Source organism: Diabrotica virgifera, chromosome 5 (genome assembly GCF_917563875.1).
Source record: "Diabrotica virgifera virgifera chromosome 5, PGI_DIABVI_V3a".
NCBI classification, from domain to species: domain Eukaryota; kingdom Metazoa; phylum Arthropoda; class Insecta; order Coleoptera; family Chrysomelidae; genus Diabrotica; species Diabrotica virgifera.
The window spans coordinates 230885009-230899214 of record NC_065447.1 but is presented as its reverse complement, the minus strand read 5'-3'; the positions used below and the strand labels follow the sequence as shown (position 1 = coordinate 230899214).

Genomic DNA, 14206 nt, shown 5'->3' with positions numbered 1-14206 from the left:
ACTATTTGAGGTTATGTTTATTTGTTTTGGATGGTTATTTTCTGTTAATGAGTGAATTAATTATGCGTTATCGAGTTTAATTAAATTAATTTTTAGCCTTAATGTTGTTTCAGTTTTGACACAGTAAAAGTAGGTAGATATATATAAAAAGGGAAAATTCTATAATGCGAGGGCTGGTACAATCATGCAGAATCAATCTTAGTTTGCTTCTAGTGCACTGTACAGGCAATCTTAAACAAGTGGTAGTATATCTTCGACATATATGGGACGTAGGCCTATAAATAGGTTTTATGTTATCTATTTTTTATAATATGTAGTTTGAAACATCTGAAAGAGGTCACTTTTTGAAAGTATTAAAGATGTGATTTTACCAATGGATAAAAGTCGTCATCTTTTTAACGTTTGAAAATCATCACAATCTCGACGTGAAAAAAACGTAGGTACGATGACGTTTTAAAATCGTCACAATTATGACGTTAAATCGATGGGACAAATACACGTGATTTTCAACGTCAGTACTACGTCATAGAAACACTTCAATTAATAATTTTTATGACGTATTATCTACGTTATAAAAACGTCTTTTGGTTGCCTGTGATGTAGGATTAGCAGACAGGCAAAGGAGAATCCACCGAGAAAAGAAATTATTAATCCGGAAAAACTGAAAAGATCCGTAACTCGAAAGAAGTTACGGGAAAATATGATATAGCTGACTGAATTTGAAGGAAATGAAGAACGGATACTAGAAGACAAGTGGGACTTAATAAGAACAATCACATTAACTGCAGCAAACTAGATGCTAGGAACTAAAGATGAGACCATACACAGAATGTGGAGACAAGAGAAAATGCTAACAAAGTGGAATAAGAGCATCATCATCTGCCCAATCCATAAAAAGGGCGACAAAATTATAGAAGAATCCCCCTGCTGTGTGAGAGAAAGCGATGAAAGGATGGTGTGATGTGGATAAGGACTCAAGAAATCCAGTGTTCCATATTAGCTGTAGAGCCATAACATGGATGGATGGTCCCGTTATACGAACAAATCTTTATTAATTTTTATATATGCTAAAAACTAGTGTTTTGTTTGTTATTATTTTGTTTTTTTATATTGCCTTACCTGTGACCATCTCTTCCTGTGTCTAATCTTTAAATTATTCTTCAAGTGTGCTATCATCTTGGTTTTTCCAGGCAGAGACCAAATCAGTCTACCTCCGTAAGGAGTCGGAATTTTCTTGGGTGGTCTGATACGAATGTGAGTTTGATGTACATCAGAAGCTGCTTCATCTATCGTGTTAATCAGAAGCTTCACAAATCGGTTCACTTGAGTGTCGTCATCGTTGTGATCGGAGATTTCGAAAGAGTCGTCGAAGAAAATGTGAGCTGAAATAATTTTGAGAGTCAGTTTAACAATATTTACTCATTATAGAGCATGTAATAATATTTGTATGTTATATGATAATAATAGGGCTACAATAAAAATATAATGTAGATAAACAATTATAGACAAGAAAAGGAACTGCACGATAACAACGATAACAAGGAAAACGCCTTTTTTTAAGACAGTGTTTTTTTTTTCTAAGAAAAAAATGAAGCTGTAGTTGTATTACATACACTCCTCTGTGAACAGTGATCCTTGTCGTGGTGAATGGCCTGCTTATGCTTGGAGGGTCATTAATTCTGTAATGATCTTCTTATAGGACCGAATTGACTAAGAGCAAACTAACAAAGAGCGTAATACCTCAGCAAGAAGAGAAAAAGGTTTAGCAAGTGGACATGAGCGACGCAGCGAGGAAAAGGTTTATGTACCTACAGAAACAAGGCCTCAATCCAAAAGAGACTCGTCAGCAGCCGTTAAATCATATCTGATAGGCCACAACCACAAAAAATCTTTTAAATACCAGTGTGGATAGGTCTAAGAAAAATAATGTACATAAATCTTCTTCTTCTTCTTCAGGTGCCATCTCCGCTACGGAGGTTGGCAATCATCATAGCTATTTTAATTTTTAAAGCAGTAGCTCTAAATAGTTGTTTTGAGCTGCATCCAAACCATTCTCTCAGGTTCTTCAGCCATGAAATTCGTCTTCTGCCGATGCTTCTGCCATCTATTTTTCCCTGCATTATGAGTCACAGGATGCCATACTTCTCGCCCCGCATCACATGTCCGAGATACTGTAGTTTTATTTCTTTAATTGTAAGTTAAACTTCCTTCTCTTTACCTATTCTTCTCAGTACTTCATTGTTCGTAACTCCATCTACCCAGGAAACCCTCATAATTCTTCTATAGGTCCACATTTCAAAGGCGTTAAGTCATCTCATTGTCTCTACATTTAACGTCCATGATTCCAGTCCATAGTATAGTACACTATATACGTAACATTTTGTTAGGCGTACTTTAAGAGCTAATGTTAAATCTTTGCTACATAGGACCTTTTTCATTTTTATAAAATTAGAACGTGCTTTCTCGAGATTCTGACTTTGATTTCTGCAGTGTAGTCATTATTTTCGGTTATAAGTGTCCCTAGGTAAGTGTACTTTTTTACTCTTTCGATCTGCTGGCCCTCTACTATCAAGATTTCGTTAGTATTATGGTTGTTTTTACTAATTTTCATAAACTTCGTCTTTTTGATATTGATAGAGAGTCCGTACTCCATACTACACATTACTATTTTACTCATGAGTATTTGCAGGTCTTGTAAATTATCGGCTATTATTACTGTATCATCTGCATATCTGATGTTGTTAACTAAGACTCCATTTACTCTTATGCCGACTGTTTCATCTTACAGAGTTTCTCGCCTTATCTCTTCAGAATAAGCGTTAAATAATAGAGGTGATAGTATGCAGCCTTGCCTGACTCCTCTCTTTATTTCCATTTCTTCAGATGTTTCTTTTTCAATTCTTACTATTGATCGCTGATTATAATAGTCTTATTATTAATAATAGTGTTATTAGTCTTAAACCTCTTTCATCTAGGTTTTTAGTTTTTAGAATTTCCATGAGTCGGTCATGTTTTACTTTATCAAACGCTTTATTGTAGTCTATAAAACAGACGTAAAGAGAACGGTTAACATCCAAACATCTCTGTGTCAGCACGTTGAAGGAGAATAATGCCTCTCTGGTGCCCATTCCATTGCGGAACCCATATTGAGTGTCACTAATATCCAGCTCTAGTTTAGAGTGTATTCTGGCGTGGATAATTTTCAGCAGAATTTTCAAGGTATGTGACATTAAGCTTATGATTCGGTAGTCACTGCATTCTTTGGCATTCACTTTTTTTGGCAAACACACAAATGCTGATGTCAACATTTCTCTAGGGATGATTCCCGTAGTATAGATAGCGTTGAACAGTTCTACTATTATGTCCAGGTTTTTCTCGTTGACCAACTTTATCAGCTCGCTAGGTAATTCATCTGGACCAGCATATTTATTGGTTTTCATAGAGTTTATTGCCTGACTAACCTATGATTTGGTTATCTCTGGGCCTACATCTCCGGTTTGGCTATCTACGGATGGCTATCTACGGATGTATAAATCTGTTATGATACATAAATCTGTTTTGATGGATTATAAGAAAATAGAGAGATGATACAGTTAAACAAGAGAGCAAAACAAAAAGAACTGCTCTATTCAAGAAGTTTAAAATATTACAATTAATAATATAATTGAGACAAAGTAGACTCTTTTACATCCGAAAATCCCGACAGATTATTGGTATAAAAATTTAGATTTTTCAAGGTACGATATTGTTACTATCTCTCGACTAAAATTTGGCCATGCCTGTTATCCCTCACATCTATATAAAATCAATGTAATACAGTCGGATTTGTGCGAAAATTGCAATACAATAAGTGACTTGGATCATATATTTTTTGTATGTGACAAATATGTGACACTGTGACACAAAGAAATCTATTGAATATGCAGCTACTGCAAGAAAACGTTTATCCCCCATATAATCTTATGAACTTACTAGCTTTGAACAAATCGTCAATTTTTACGATTCTTCTAGATTATGTTAAGTCGTGTAAATTGAAACTTTAGATTAGGTCTAGCTTTGCTATCTTTGTCTTTTCTCCCTGGTAATAATACCCCGTATCCCTACTTAGTCTGTGGTTAGTCACCCTCAACGACCCCTGGCTGCGAAAAGTTTTTTTTCCTTCCCCACCCTTGATTGTTCGATTAGATTCGTTATAGTCTTGGTGCATGGTAGGTTTAGTTGTGCGTTAATTTTAAGAAATGTTGCTGGCTAAATGGGCACAGTCCCCAAAGGCCATAAAAGAAGAAAAAAAATGTAATTGAGTTATTCTGGTACTGATGTCTAAGAATATCTACTAAGAATATAAACCAGTTAAAAGAAAACAGATAACCATAACAAGAAGATGAAAAATGCTGTTCTTGAAAAATCTAGGACTAATTTATAAGTCGTAAAATCTGCTTAGAGTTGAGAGAATAGATGGAAAACTGACTGAGTGAGACGCATCATCAACCATGCTGTTCAACCTAGTTCTTGAGGCAGTCATCAGAAAAACCAATGTAACCGGCCATATAAATGCCTTCCATGTAATGGAAGGACATAACTAGACAAGCAAAGACTCATCCAGGGTTATGATGCCAAAATAAGACGAAGATTTGCTAAGAGGATCATACTTTTTTATACTTACTTTCAAATTCATAATAATCTGGATCAACAACTCTCAAATACTTTTGAGCAACTCTTCTGGCAGACTGATCTTCATCAAGCCTCAAGATCGACTTTAAAAACTCCATCATTTCATCTTTAGTCTCATGCCACATAGTGGCACATGCGTAAATCCTGGTGATATTATCGGAACTTTTAATATGTTTTGGCGATGATCCATCAGTATGGTTAGAAATCGTTTCATAGTATTCATCAGCTTTTTCTTTCTGAATTTCGTCAAGATCTTCTGGCTTAACATCGGATTCGTCATCCCTGCGTCTGTTCAAACCCAAACACTTATCAATCAGGAACGCTGAAATATCAATTAGGTACCATGAATTATAATAATATTTTTGTGGTAATAATTAATACCACATAAATAAAATTTGCGGTAATAATAAATACCATATAAATAAAATTTGTGGTAATAATAATTACCACAAAAATGGGATTTGTTAAAAGCAGCTCCTTACCGTCGTACATTGGAGTAACTTGCAACTTTTCAGTTCTTGCCAAACGTTCGCATTTTGGAGTCCATATGTGTATAGTAATCCACGTCTGAGACAACAACCATAGTAGCCAAATCCAAGCATGTTGATGTGAAATAAAGTCGTTTAGAAAAGCAGGTGGTGGTAATTCGAAGAACAAATAATCGGGAATAGTTTCATGGAAAAAGCAAGGATCTCCATTTCTCAATCCACAAGCTGTTATCAATAGAGAAATCGATACTGGGATGGTAAGATTAACAGGAAAAGCGTAGGAAAATCCTTGAATCATAATTTTGCAGGCAAATTTACCAAAAATATAAGCTAAGTAAGCTGCAAGTACGTTTATTAAGAGAATATAGACAGGAGTCTTATCGCTGGATTGAATTACGACATCGTCTCCTGTAGGTATGATTTCTGAAATGTCTGGAAGTGATGTGCCTCCCAGAAATGGTTTAATCTGCAAAAGAAAATGGTTAGTATGTTAACAAGGTCGTCTAGCATGTACAATAATGGGGAATATGAATTTATTATGATCCAAACAAATTATAAAGTATTAATTCAAAAAAATCCAAAAAAGTCAAGTGCGGCAATTAGAAAATGTTATGAACTACCTTCGTAGAATTTTTGGACCTTATATCTTTACAACAACAACAACATTCTTGTTGTTATCTTAACATTCTCCTCAAGAACATTCCTACATGTTTCAAAGAGCGGTAAAGGCGATGGCCATCAGACAACTGCCAAATATAACAAAGCTTTAAGTATGCTTCTACGTTTACAAAACTATATTTCTTGTATCGGCATGTAAGTATAAAGTTATATACTCTTAGAAATAATTGCACACCTTTAAAGCTATGCACACATGATAGTGACACAATTTATAATTTACCTAGACAGTATCCTAATAGTATCTAGCAAATTTATATTTTAGCATTTAAGTTACCTTTCCGGAGACCTTACGCTGCACAACAAATTTTATTATGCGAAACCGGTCATCTAAGGTACAATAAACTGATTGTAAGTCTATTTATTTTTTCCTTAACCTAAGTGGACTCACATCTGCAACTTATTCATCATTTTAAGATGTGTAAGTTAGACCTTCACTCACAATATATTCAAAAAATTCGCAGATTGTTTATGCGAACTCCTAACCTTTCAAAGGCTAATCTAGATTTTTGTGCGTATAAAATTTATTATAAATATTGTTTTAAAATATTCATTTATATTCTTACCTCTAAAATTGTAATGGGATGTGATCCCCATCCTTCCGAAAACTCCGTAAAGAAGAATCCAACTTCACCTTCTCTCGCTAAGATGACGAACAAAATGGTAATCAAGAAGCATATAATCTTCCAAATGGATATAAACATATAGTTGAAATATCTCGATTGATCGAATTGCTCTCTCAGTCTACCCAATTTTTTGATAAACGGAATTGGTGTGTATTTGGATATATAGTTTTCCCACCAACCAAGAGAAATTAAAAATAATGTGACGGGGATAATCCATAAATCTGGTCTTCCTTCCATGATTGGCCACACGATGAAACCTGTCGCTTGGGCAGCTATCGCGATGAGATCTATGATTACTTTTATGTATCGTTGAGATTCTTTGTTATTTCTAGACAATAAACCTGAAAGAAAAACAAATATTTTAAAATTGTGAGATCTTAAAATAAGACAGTATTGTAAAATGTTCCGGTCTCAATTTACAGTCTTCTCAAAAAAACAATGCTTGTAAAATACTGGAATTACATACTTCAGAAAGTAAAGAACTATAAAAAGTAAACATGGATTAAAAGAAATATTGTCAATATGGGCAGTCTAGTTGTTGAGTTCAACTTTATCTAGTGGTTCTCTAGTATTTTGACATATATGCAATACTCTACCTTTCGGTTCCAATCGCGAACCGATTTCTCAATTAACAATGAGCAAAATTAAAAAAAATTGAGGAACGGGCCATTTTAAAGATCCCTTCAGAAGTGGTAGAAAATCCCCATACAAGTTCGAGGCTGGTCGCACTAGATAACATTGTCCACCACTGAATTGTTGTTAGAGTGCTAAAAAAGGAGAAGTGGTATCCGTACAAGGTACATTTGGTCCAAGAGCTTCCAGGAGATAAATTTGATAGAAGAATCGAAAATATAGTTTCTTAGAAAGGCACTTTTCGATACTCGACAAGTGAAAATCCACATTGGATTGAACGATATAGAGGCTACAATATCCTAAGGAGGTACGCTATTATACATAATTATATTATAGAGCAATATCTGGAATTTCTTCAGGATTAACTGGTCACAGCTGAATCAGCTATTTCCAAATAGAAATGATTTGTGTCATTTCAAATCCCAGAGGTGCTTGAGGGAGCCCCAAACAGAATAGGGCTCCTTCACACTAAGGTGATGTGGTACGAAATTAATTAAATAACGTTTTCCCAAGTAGGTGGATAGGTAGAAGGAGATCGATCGAATGGCCACCAAGGTCTCCAGACTTGAGTTAGATTTTTTTATGGAGATATTTTATATGGAGATAGTTGTTTGCAAAGTCGAAATACAGTGCGAACAATCACAGGCGTTTGAAACGTGTATTAAGCTGCGAAAGGGAGATGCGCTGACGTGTCTCCTTTTCTACATATCTCTGGAAAAGGCGGTCAGAGATGCCCGAATAGACAAAAGAGGAAATATTTTTAATAAATCATCCCAAATTTTGGCATATGCAGATGATGTGAACCTAGTTGCCCGCACAACACGCAATCTAGACGAAATGTATACCACCTTCTTAAATGCCTCAAAAAATATGGGCCTGCAAGTAAATTAGGAGAAAACTAAGATTATGACATCAACACCCAACAATAGAGCCAGAAACATCGGTCACCAATTCACGGTTGATAACACTACCTTTGAAGTGGCGGACAAATTCACATACTTAAGCTCCATGATAACCAAGGAGAACGTCATGACGGAAGAAATCAAGCGATTGATAATCGTAGCAAACAAATGCTATTTTGCACTGAGTAGACAATATGAGAAGCAGAAACTAAGACCAAAAAACAAAAATAACCATATACAAAAACCTTATACAACCAGTGTTGACATATGGATTGGAGACATAGACCATCACCAAGGCAGATAAAAACCTTCTGCTTATATTTAAAGGAAGGACCCTGAGAGGACTGTTTGGAGGAAGAGGTACAAGTACGAGATATACCACAGATATAGGCATATATTTGGCGGTAAAGACGTGGTATCTCTTATAAAAATCGGAAGACTAAGAAGGGCAGGATATCTAGCAAGATCAGAGCAGAATAACCCTCCTAGAAGAATCCTTATGTCACAACCTGTGGGAAGTAGAAATAGGGTAGGCCAAAACTCAGATGGAAGGATGGTGTAGATTAGGATGGTACAAAAATAGGCGTAACAAACTGGCCACCGTTGGCAATGGATAGAACTGACTGGCGTAATAGACCTGGAAAGGTCGAGGCTCTTTTATAGCGCTATAGGACCATTGATGATGATGATGATGATTTGAAGAGAAAAGTATGTCGAACTCGACCGAATAATGTAGAAGAGTTGAAAGAGTGCATCACAACAGATACCTAATGCACAAATAGCTCCTGATATTATCGAAAACGTTAGAAAATAATTTACTGGCCGTCTTTCTAATTGCATCATTGGTGAAGGTGCTGCTGGAGTCTTTGATATATAAGGGTATATCATGTGTTGTATATTGAACCGCTCCAGTTCGTTTTGTTCTTTTAGAATTATATTTAAGTTAATATTTGTTTGATGCTCTGAACTCACTACTTTGGTCAAAAAACATATCAAAAGAAAAGAGAACACAGCTATATAACAGCATCTTTAAAAGCGTGGTACTGTATGGATGTGAAACCTGGTAACTGAATAAGCGAACAGAATAGAAGTTGCTTGAACTGGAAATGGACTTCTGGCGAAGATCGGGCCAAATATCCAAAATAACGAACGGGCACGAGATATTATGAATAGAAAAACAAACATAATAGAAGAAGTCCAACAAAAACAACTGTGTTGGTATGGCCATGTACAAAGAATGGATGAACATCGACTCCCAAAGCTAATAATGGAATGGCAACCCCCGGAAAGAAGGAAAAGGGACAGACCGAAAACAACCTGGATAAGTGGAATTGACGGTGAACACACCGAATATGTGAAAATCATGCGTGGAGTGAGGCAGGGCTGCATTTTGCCCCCCCCCTAATTTTCAATTTTTACTCTGAAAGAATATTTATCGAAGTTTTGCATGAAACTGAAAAAAGGTATTCTACTAAACGGGTACCGGCTAAATAACATCAGGTGTGCAGATGACACCATAGTATTTGCGGACAACCTAGAAGACCTAGAAGTCCTCATGAACAAAATCACGTATTATAGTCAACAATATGGACTCAATATAAACGTAAAGAAAACAAAGCTTATGATCGTCAGCAAGAAAAAGATAACAGAAGGTCAACTCTATATCAACCAAACCCCTGTAGAAAGAGTGAGGCACTACAACTACCTCGGCACCATAATAAATGAAGAACGGACCAACAACCAAGAGACAAGAGCGGGCATCGGAAAAGCTAGATCAATCTTCAACCGTATGGGCGCGTTTTTCAAGAGCCACAACCTTTCTCTTGGTATAAAAGTAAGAATGTTGAGATGTTACGTCTTCTCTGTCCTTTTTTATGGTGTTGAATCATGGACCTTGAACGAGGATATGTGCCGAAAGTTGGAAGCATTTGAGATGTGGCTATATATCGGAGAATTCGTAAAATCCCATGGACTGATCGGGTCACAAATTTATTTATTTATTTATTTATTTATACGGGCAAGCCCAATTCGGTAATACATTAATAAGATATTGATAATTACAGTGTTGAATATATAAGAATAAAATGAGAGAGTACAAAACATTTAAAAAGACATGACAAAGTAAAATAATTACAAAACATTAATTACTAACAAATAACAAGGTTACGACATTGCTAAATATTTAATTTGGTTAAATGGTTCTTAAAAACATCAACAGAGTTACCAAAAAGTAAAAGGTCACCTAGGGAGTTAGCAAGTCTTAAGGTCGCGTCATATTATAATGCACGTCGCGTTTTCGGCACGTAGCGTTTGCAGACCGGCAATCGGACTGCCCATTCACATTATCATACATAGAACGTTTACGTTGGTTTCAGTTTGGTGCGGTGCAGATGTGTTTATTGTCACAACACATGTTTACATAACAAATTGCCTCGAAAACTACTTTTTAAATTAGACCGGGCAGTATCGTCGCCCCGGGTAGCGAAATTATTCCGATTCGATATTTTTAAACAAACTTACTCAAAAAGAAGTCCTTATAACATATCCACAGGGTGCCGGGCGGTACCGTGGTCGAAAAATTGTTTAAACATTTTTTTTAAACAAATTCACAAAAATATTTTTTTCATTTCGAGCAATATTTTTTTAGATAAACTGGGTTATTCTGGGCAAAAAAGGTCTCTTGTCATTTTTCTCTAAAATTGATTGTTGTCGAGTTACATGCGATTAAAAATTTGAAAAATGCGAAAAGGCCATTTTCAAGGCTTAATAACTCGATTAAAAGTATTATTATGAATTTCAATAAGTGACCAAATCAAGTTTCAAACCCCTTCTTCAAGGTCCCAAAGAGATTTTTGCCATTATTTTACTACAAAGCTGTTATTTTTAGTTATTAACAATTAGCGCTATAGTCCAACTGTATCGTCGCCCCCGTTAGCGAAACTATTTCGATTAGATGTTTTTGCACAAACTTACTCAAATAGAGTCCTTATAACAAACACATCCACAGGGTGCCGGGCGGTGCCGTTGTCAAAAAATTGTTTTAACAATTCTTATTAAACAAATTCACAAAAATAATTTTTTCATTACGAACGATTTTTTTTTAGATAATTTGGGTTATTCTTAGCAAAAAACATATCTTGCAAAAATGCGGAAATGGCCATATAACTCGACAACAATCAATTTTAGAGAAAAATCACAAGAGACCTTTTTTGCCCAGAATAACTCAAATTATTATTAATTTGGATTTAATTAAATTATTAATAAAAAATTATTTTTGTGAATTTGTTTAACAAAAATTGCTTAAACAATTTTTAGACCACAGCACCGCCCGGAACCCTGTTGATGTGTTATAAGGACCTCTTTTTGAGTAAGTTTGTGCAAAAAAATCTAATTTCGCTAACGGTGGCGACGATACAGTTGGACTATAGCGGTAATTGTTAATAGTTAAAAATAACAGCTTTGTAATAAAATAATGACAAAAATCTCTTCAGGACCTTGAAGAAGTTGTTTGAAACTTGATTTGGTCACTTATTGAAATTCATAATACAGTCGAACCCGCTTATTGGAATAGCCTTCGTGACAAGCAAAAGTATTCCTATAACCGGGATATTCTAATAACCGATCTTTGGTGGCTAGTATAAACGTTTCGGGACCTCAAATTTATATTCCTTAAAGCGGGATATTCCTTTAACAGGTATTCTAATAAGCGGGTTTGACTGTAATAATTTTTAATCGAGTTATTAAGCCTTGAAAATAGCCATTTTCGCAATTTTAGAGAAAAATGACAAGAAACCTTTTTTGCTCAGAATTACCCAAATTATCTAAAAAAAATATTGCTCGAATGAAAAAATATTTTTGTGAATTTGTTTAAAAAAGATTGTTTAAACAATTTTTCGACCACGGCACCGCCTGGCACCCTGTGGATATGTTATAAGAACCTCTCTTTGAGTAAATTTGTGCAAAAAATCGAATCGGAATAATTTCGCTAGCGAGGGCGACGATACTGACCGGTCTAAATACTCGGTATCAAATTCAAAGAAATACCTACATAAACAACAAGGGGAAAACGACCCGTATCTGTCAACATCCGAAAAATATTGTTTTCGAATGAACCGAACGCAGACGTAACGTGTCTTATACGCTACGTTACGTGTCTTATACGCACAATATGAATGGTTCTATTTAAAAACCATTAAATTATATTTTTCGCAAACGAAACGCTACGTGACGAAAACGCGACGTGCATTATAATATGAGGCAACCTTTAGTGTTCTAGGAACAAAAGTAAAATATGAGTACTTAATTATATCTATGAAAAGAAATATGAAAGGTTTGAATTTGTCTTGTTGATCGTGGTGGAACAAACAACAATATTTTAGCAAGGAGTTCAGGGCAGTAATATATGTCATTGATAATATTAAACAATACTGTAAGATCTTTACGCTTCCTACGGACATCCAGAGAAGAGATATTCAAAAAATCGTTCCATATCTGTATAATTATAATTGATGTGTTTTTTGAACCCAATATATCTAAGAAAATTATGTTGAACACTATCAAGTTTGTTCTTGAGGTGTAAATAATGTGGGGACCAAACTGGAGAACAGTAGTCAAGGTGCGTCCTGACTAAAGAACAATAGAGCATTTTAATAGCGAACACGTTCGTGAAATCACGAGTTGTCCTTTTAACAAAGCCAAGCATTTTCATGGATCTTTGAGTAATATTGTTGATGTGATGGTTAAAGCTCAGAGAGGAATCAAGAACAACACCTAAATCTTTAATTGAGTCTACCGTATCCAATAATTGATCATTTATGGTATAATTAAATACTGATAAATGATGATTCCGACAAAACCGGATAATGTGACACTTGTTGACATTCAAATCCATCCCATTATCAAGACACCAGTTGGCTAAATTATCTAAATCTGATTGCAATGATATTGCATCATCTTGATTATTAATGATTTGATAACATTTAAGATCATCAGCGAATAAGAGAGCAGAAGTGTTAGAGAAGCAGGTGACGATGTCGTTAATATACAGGTTAAACAAAAGTGGACCCAAATGAGAGCCCTGAGGTACACCAGAGGTTACTAGAAAAGTTTTGGAGTAATGATGATTAACCCTAACCTGCTGTGTTCCATTTGTTAGGTAACTGCCCAACCACTTCATCAAAAGCCTTGGAGAAGTCAGTATACACTGAATCAATCTGCAACCCCCTCTCCAAAGCTTCAGACAAGGTATCAACATAAAGCAACAAACTAAGTTCTGCTGATTTACCACAAGAAAATCCGAACTGTTGAGAATTTAGTATCCAAGAGCAGTCATAATTAAGGTAATCAGTAACAATACCCTCAAATACCTTGGGAATTGTGCCGAGAATAGAAATAGGACGATAATTCGTTATGTCAGCTTTATTACCTGCTTTGTAAATTGGAGTGACATAGGATTGTTTCCAAAAGTCAGGAAATTCCCCCAACTGAAGGGATTTATTAAAAATATGATAAAGCGGCCGAGACAGAATAAAAGAGAATCGTTTAAGAAAAATGGGAGAAATACCATCTGGCCCAGGTCCCTTATTGACATTAAGAGTTGAAAGTTTTTCGTATATTTTTGAAATTGGTATAATATAGGAAGATACACAGACCTTAGACTGTATTAAATTGTCATTATGCTGAGGAGGTCCTTAGAAGAATGGGGAAGAACAGAGAGGTACTGATCACCATCAAATCTCGAAAGTTGGAATACTTTGAACACATGCGAAATGAATCCAGATATGCCCTCCTACAAGCCATCCTGCAAGGAAAAGTATTTGGAAAGCGAGGTACAGGAAGAAGAAGAACATCCTGGTTAACAGAACCTCAGAATCTGGTTCAACACAACATCTGTGCAGCTTTTCCGCGTTGCTGCAGATAAGGTGAAGATTGTCATGATGATCGCCAACATTCGTCACGGATAGGCACATCAGGAAGAAGAAGAAGTGGAATGCAGAAAGCAATGTCTGAGAGAGATCTTCGACCAGGAGATTTAAAAGATTGACGCGGCTGGAAAATAGGAACCGGAAGGCGCAGGACGCTATAAACGGTGTTATTCTTTTTCTCATGATCATCTTTCAGTGCGTCACAGTTTTTCGATTTCTTTCTAAAGCATTAAATTGTATGTGACAGAAAAAAAGGCACGTCGGTGATTACTTCTAGTTCTGTGATT

General features: G+C 35.6%; 1 protein-coding gene across 1 annotated transcript in view; it reads right to left on the bottom strand.

Moving 5' to 3' along the window:
- Positions 1–14206, bottom strand: part of LOC114327176 (chitin synthase chs-2) — a 366281-nt gene that overhangs the window by 39093 nt on the left and 312982 nt on the right. The window contains exons 6-9 of the mRNA XM_028275710.2: positions 6401–6801; positions 5154–5625; positions 4664–4993; positions 1120–1382 (exon numbers count right to left, since the gene is read on the bottom strand). Of these exons, the coding sequence (XP_028131511.1) occupies positions 1120–1382; positions 4664–4993; positions 5154–5625; positions 6401–6801 (1466 nt within the window). The remainder of the gene's footprint in view (positions 1–1119; positions 1383–4663; positions 4994–5153; positions 5626–6400; positions 6802–14206) is intronic.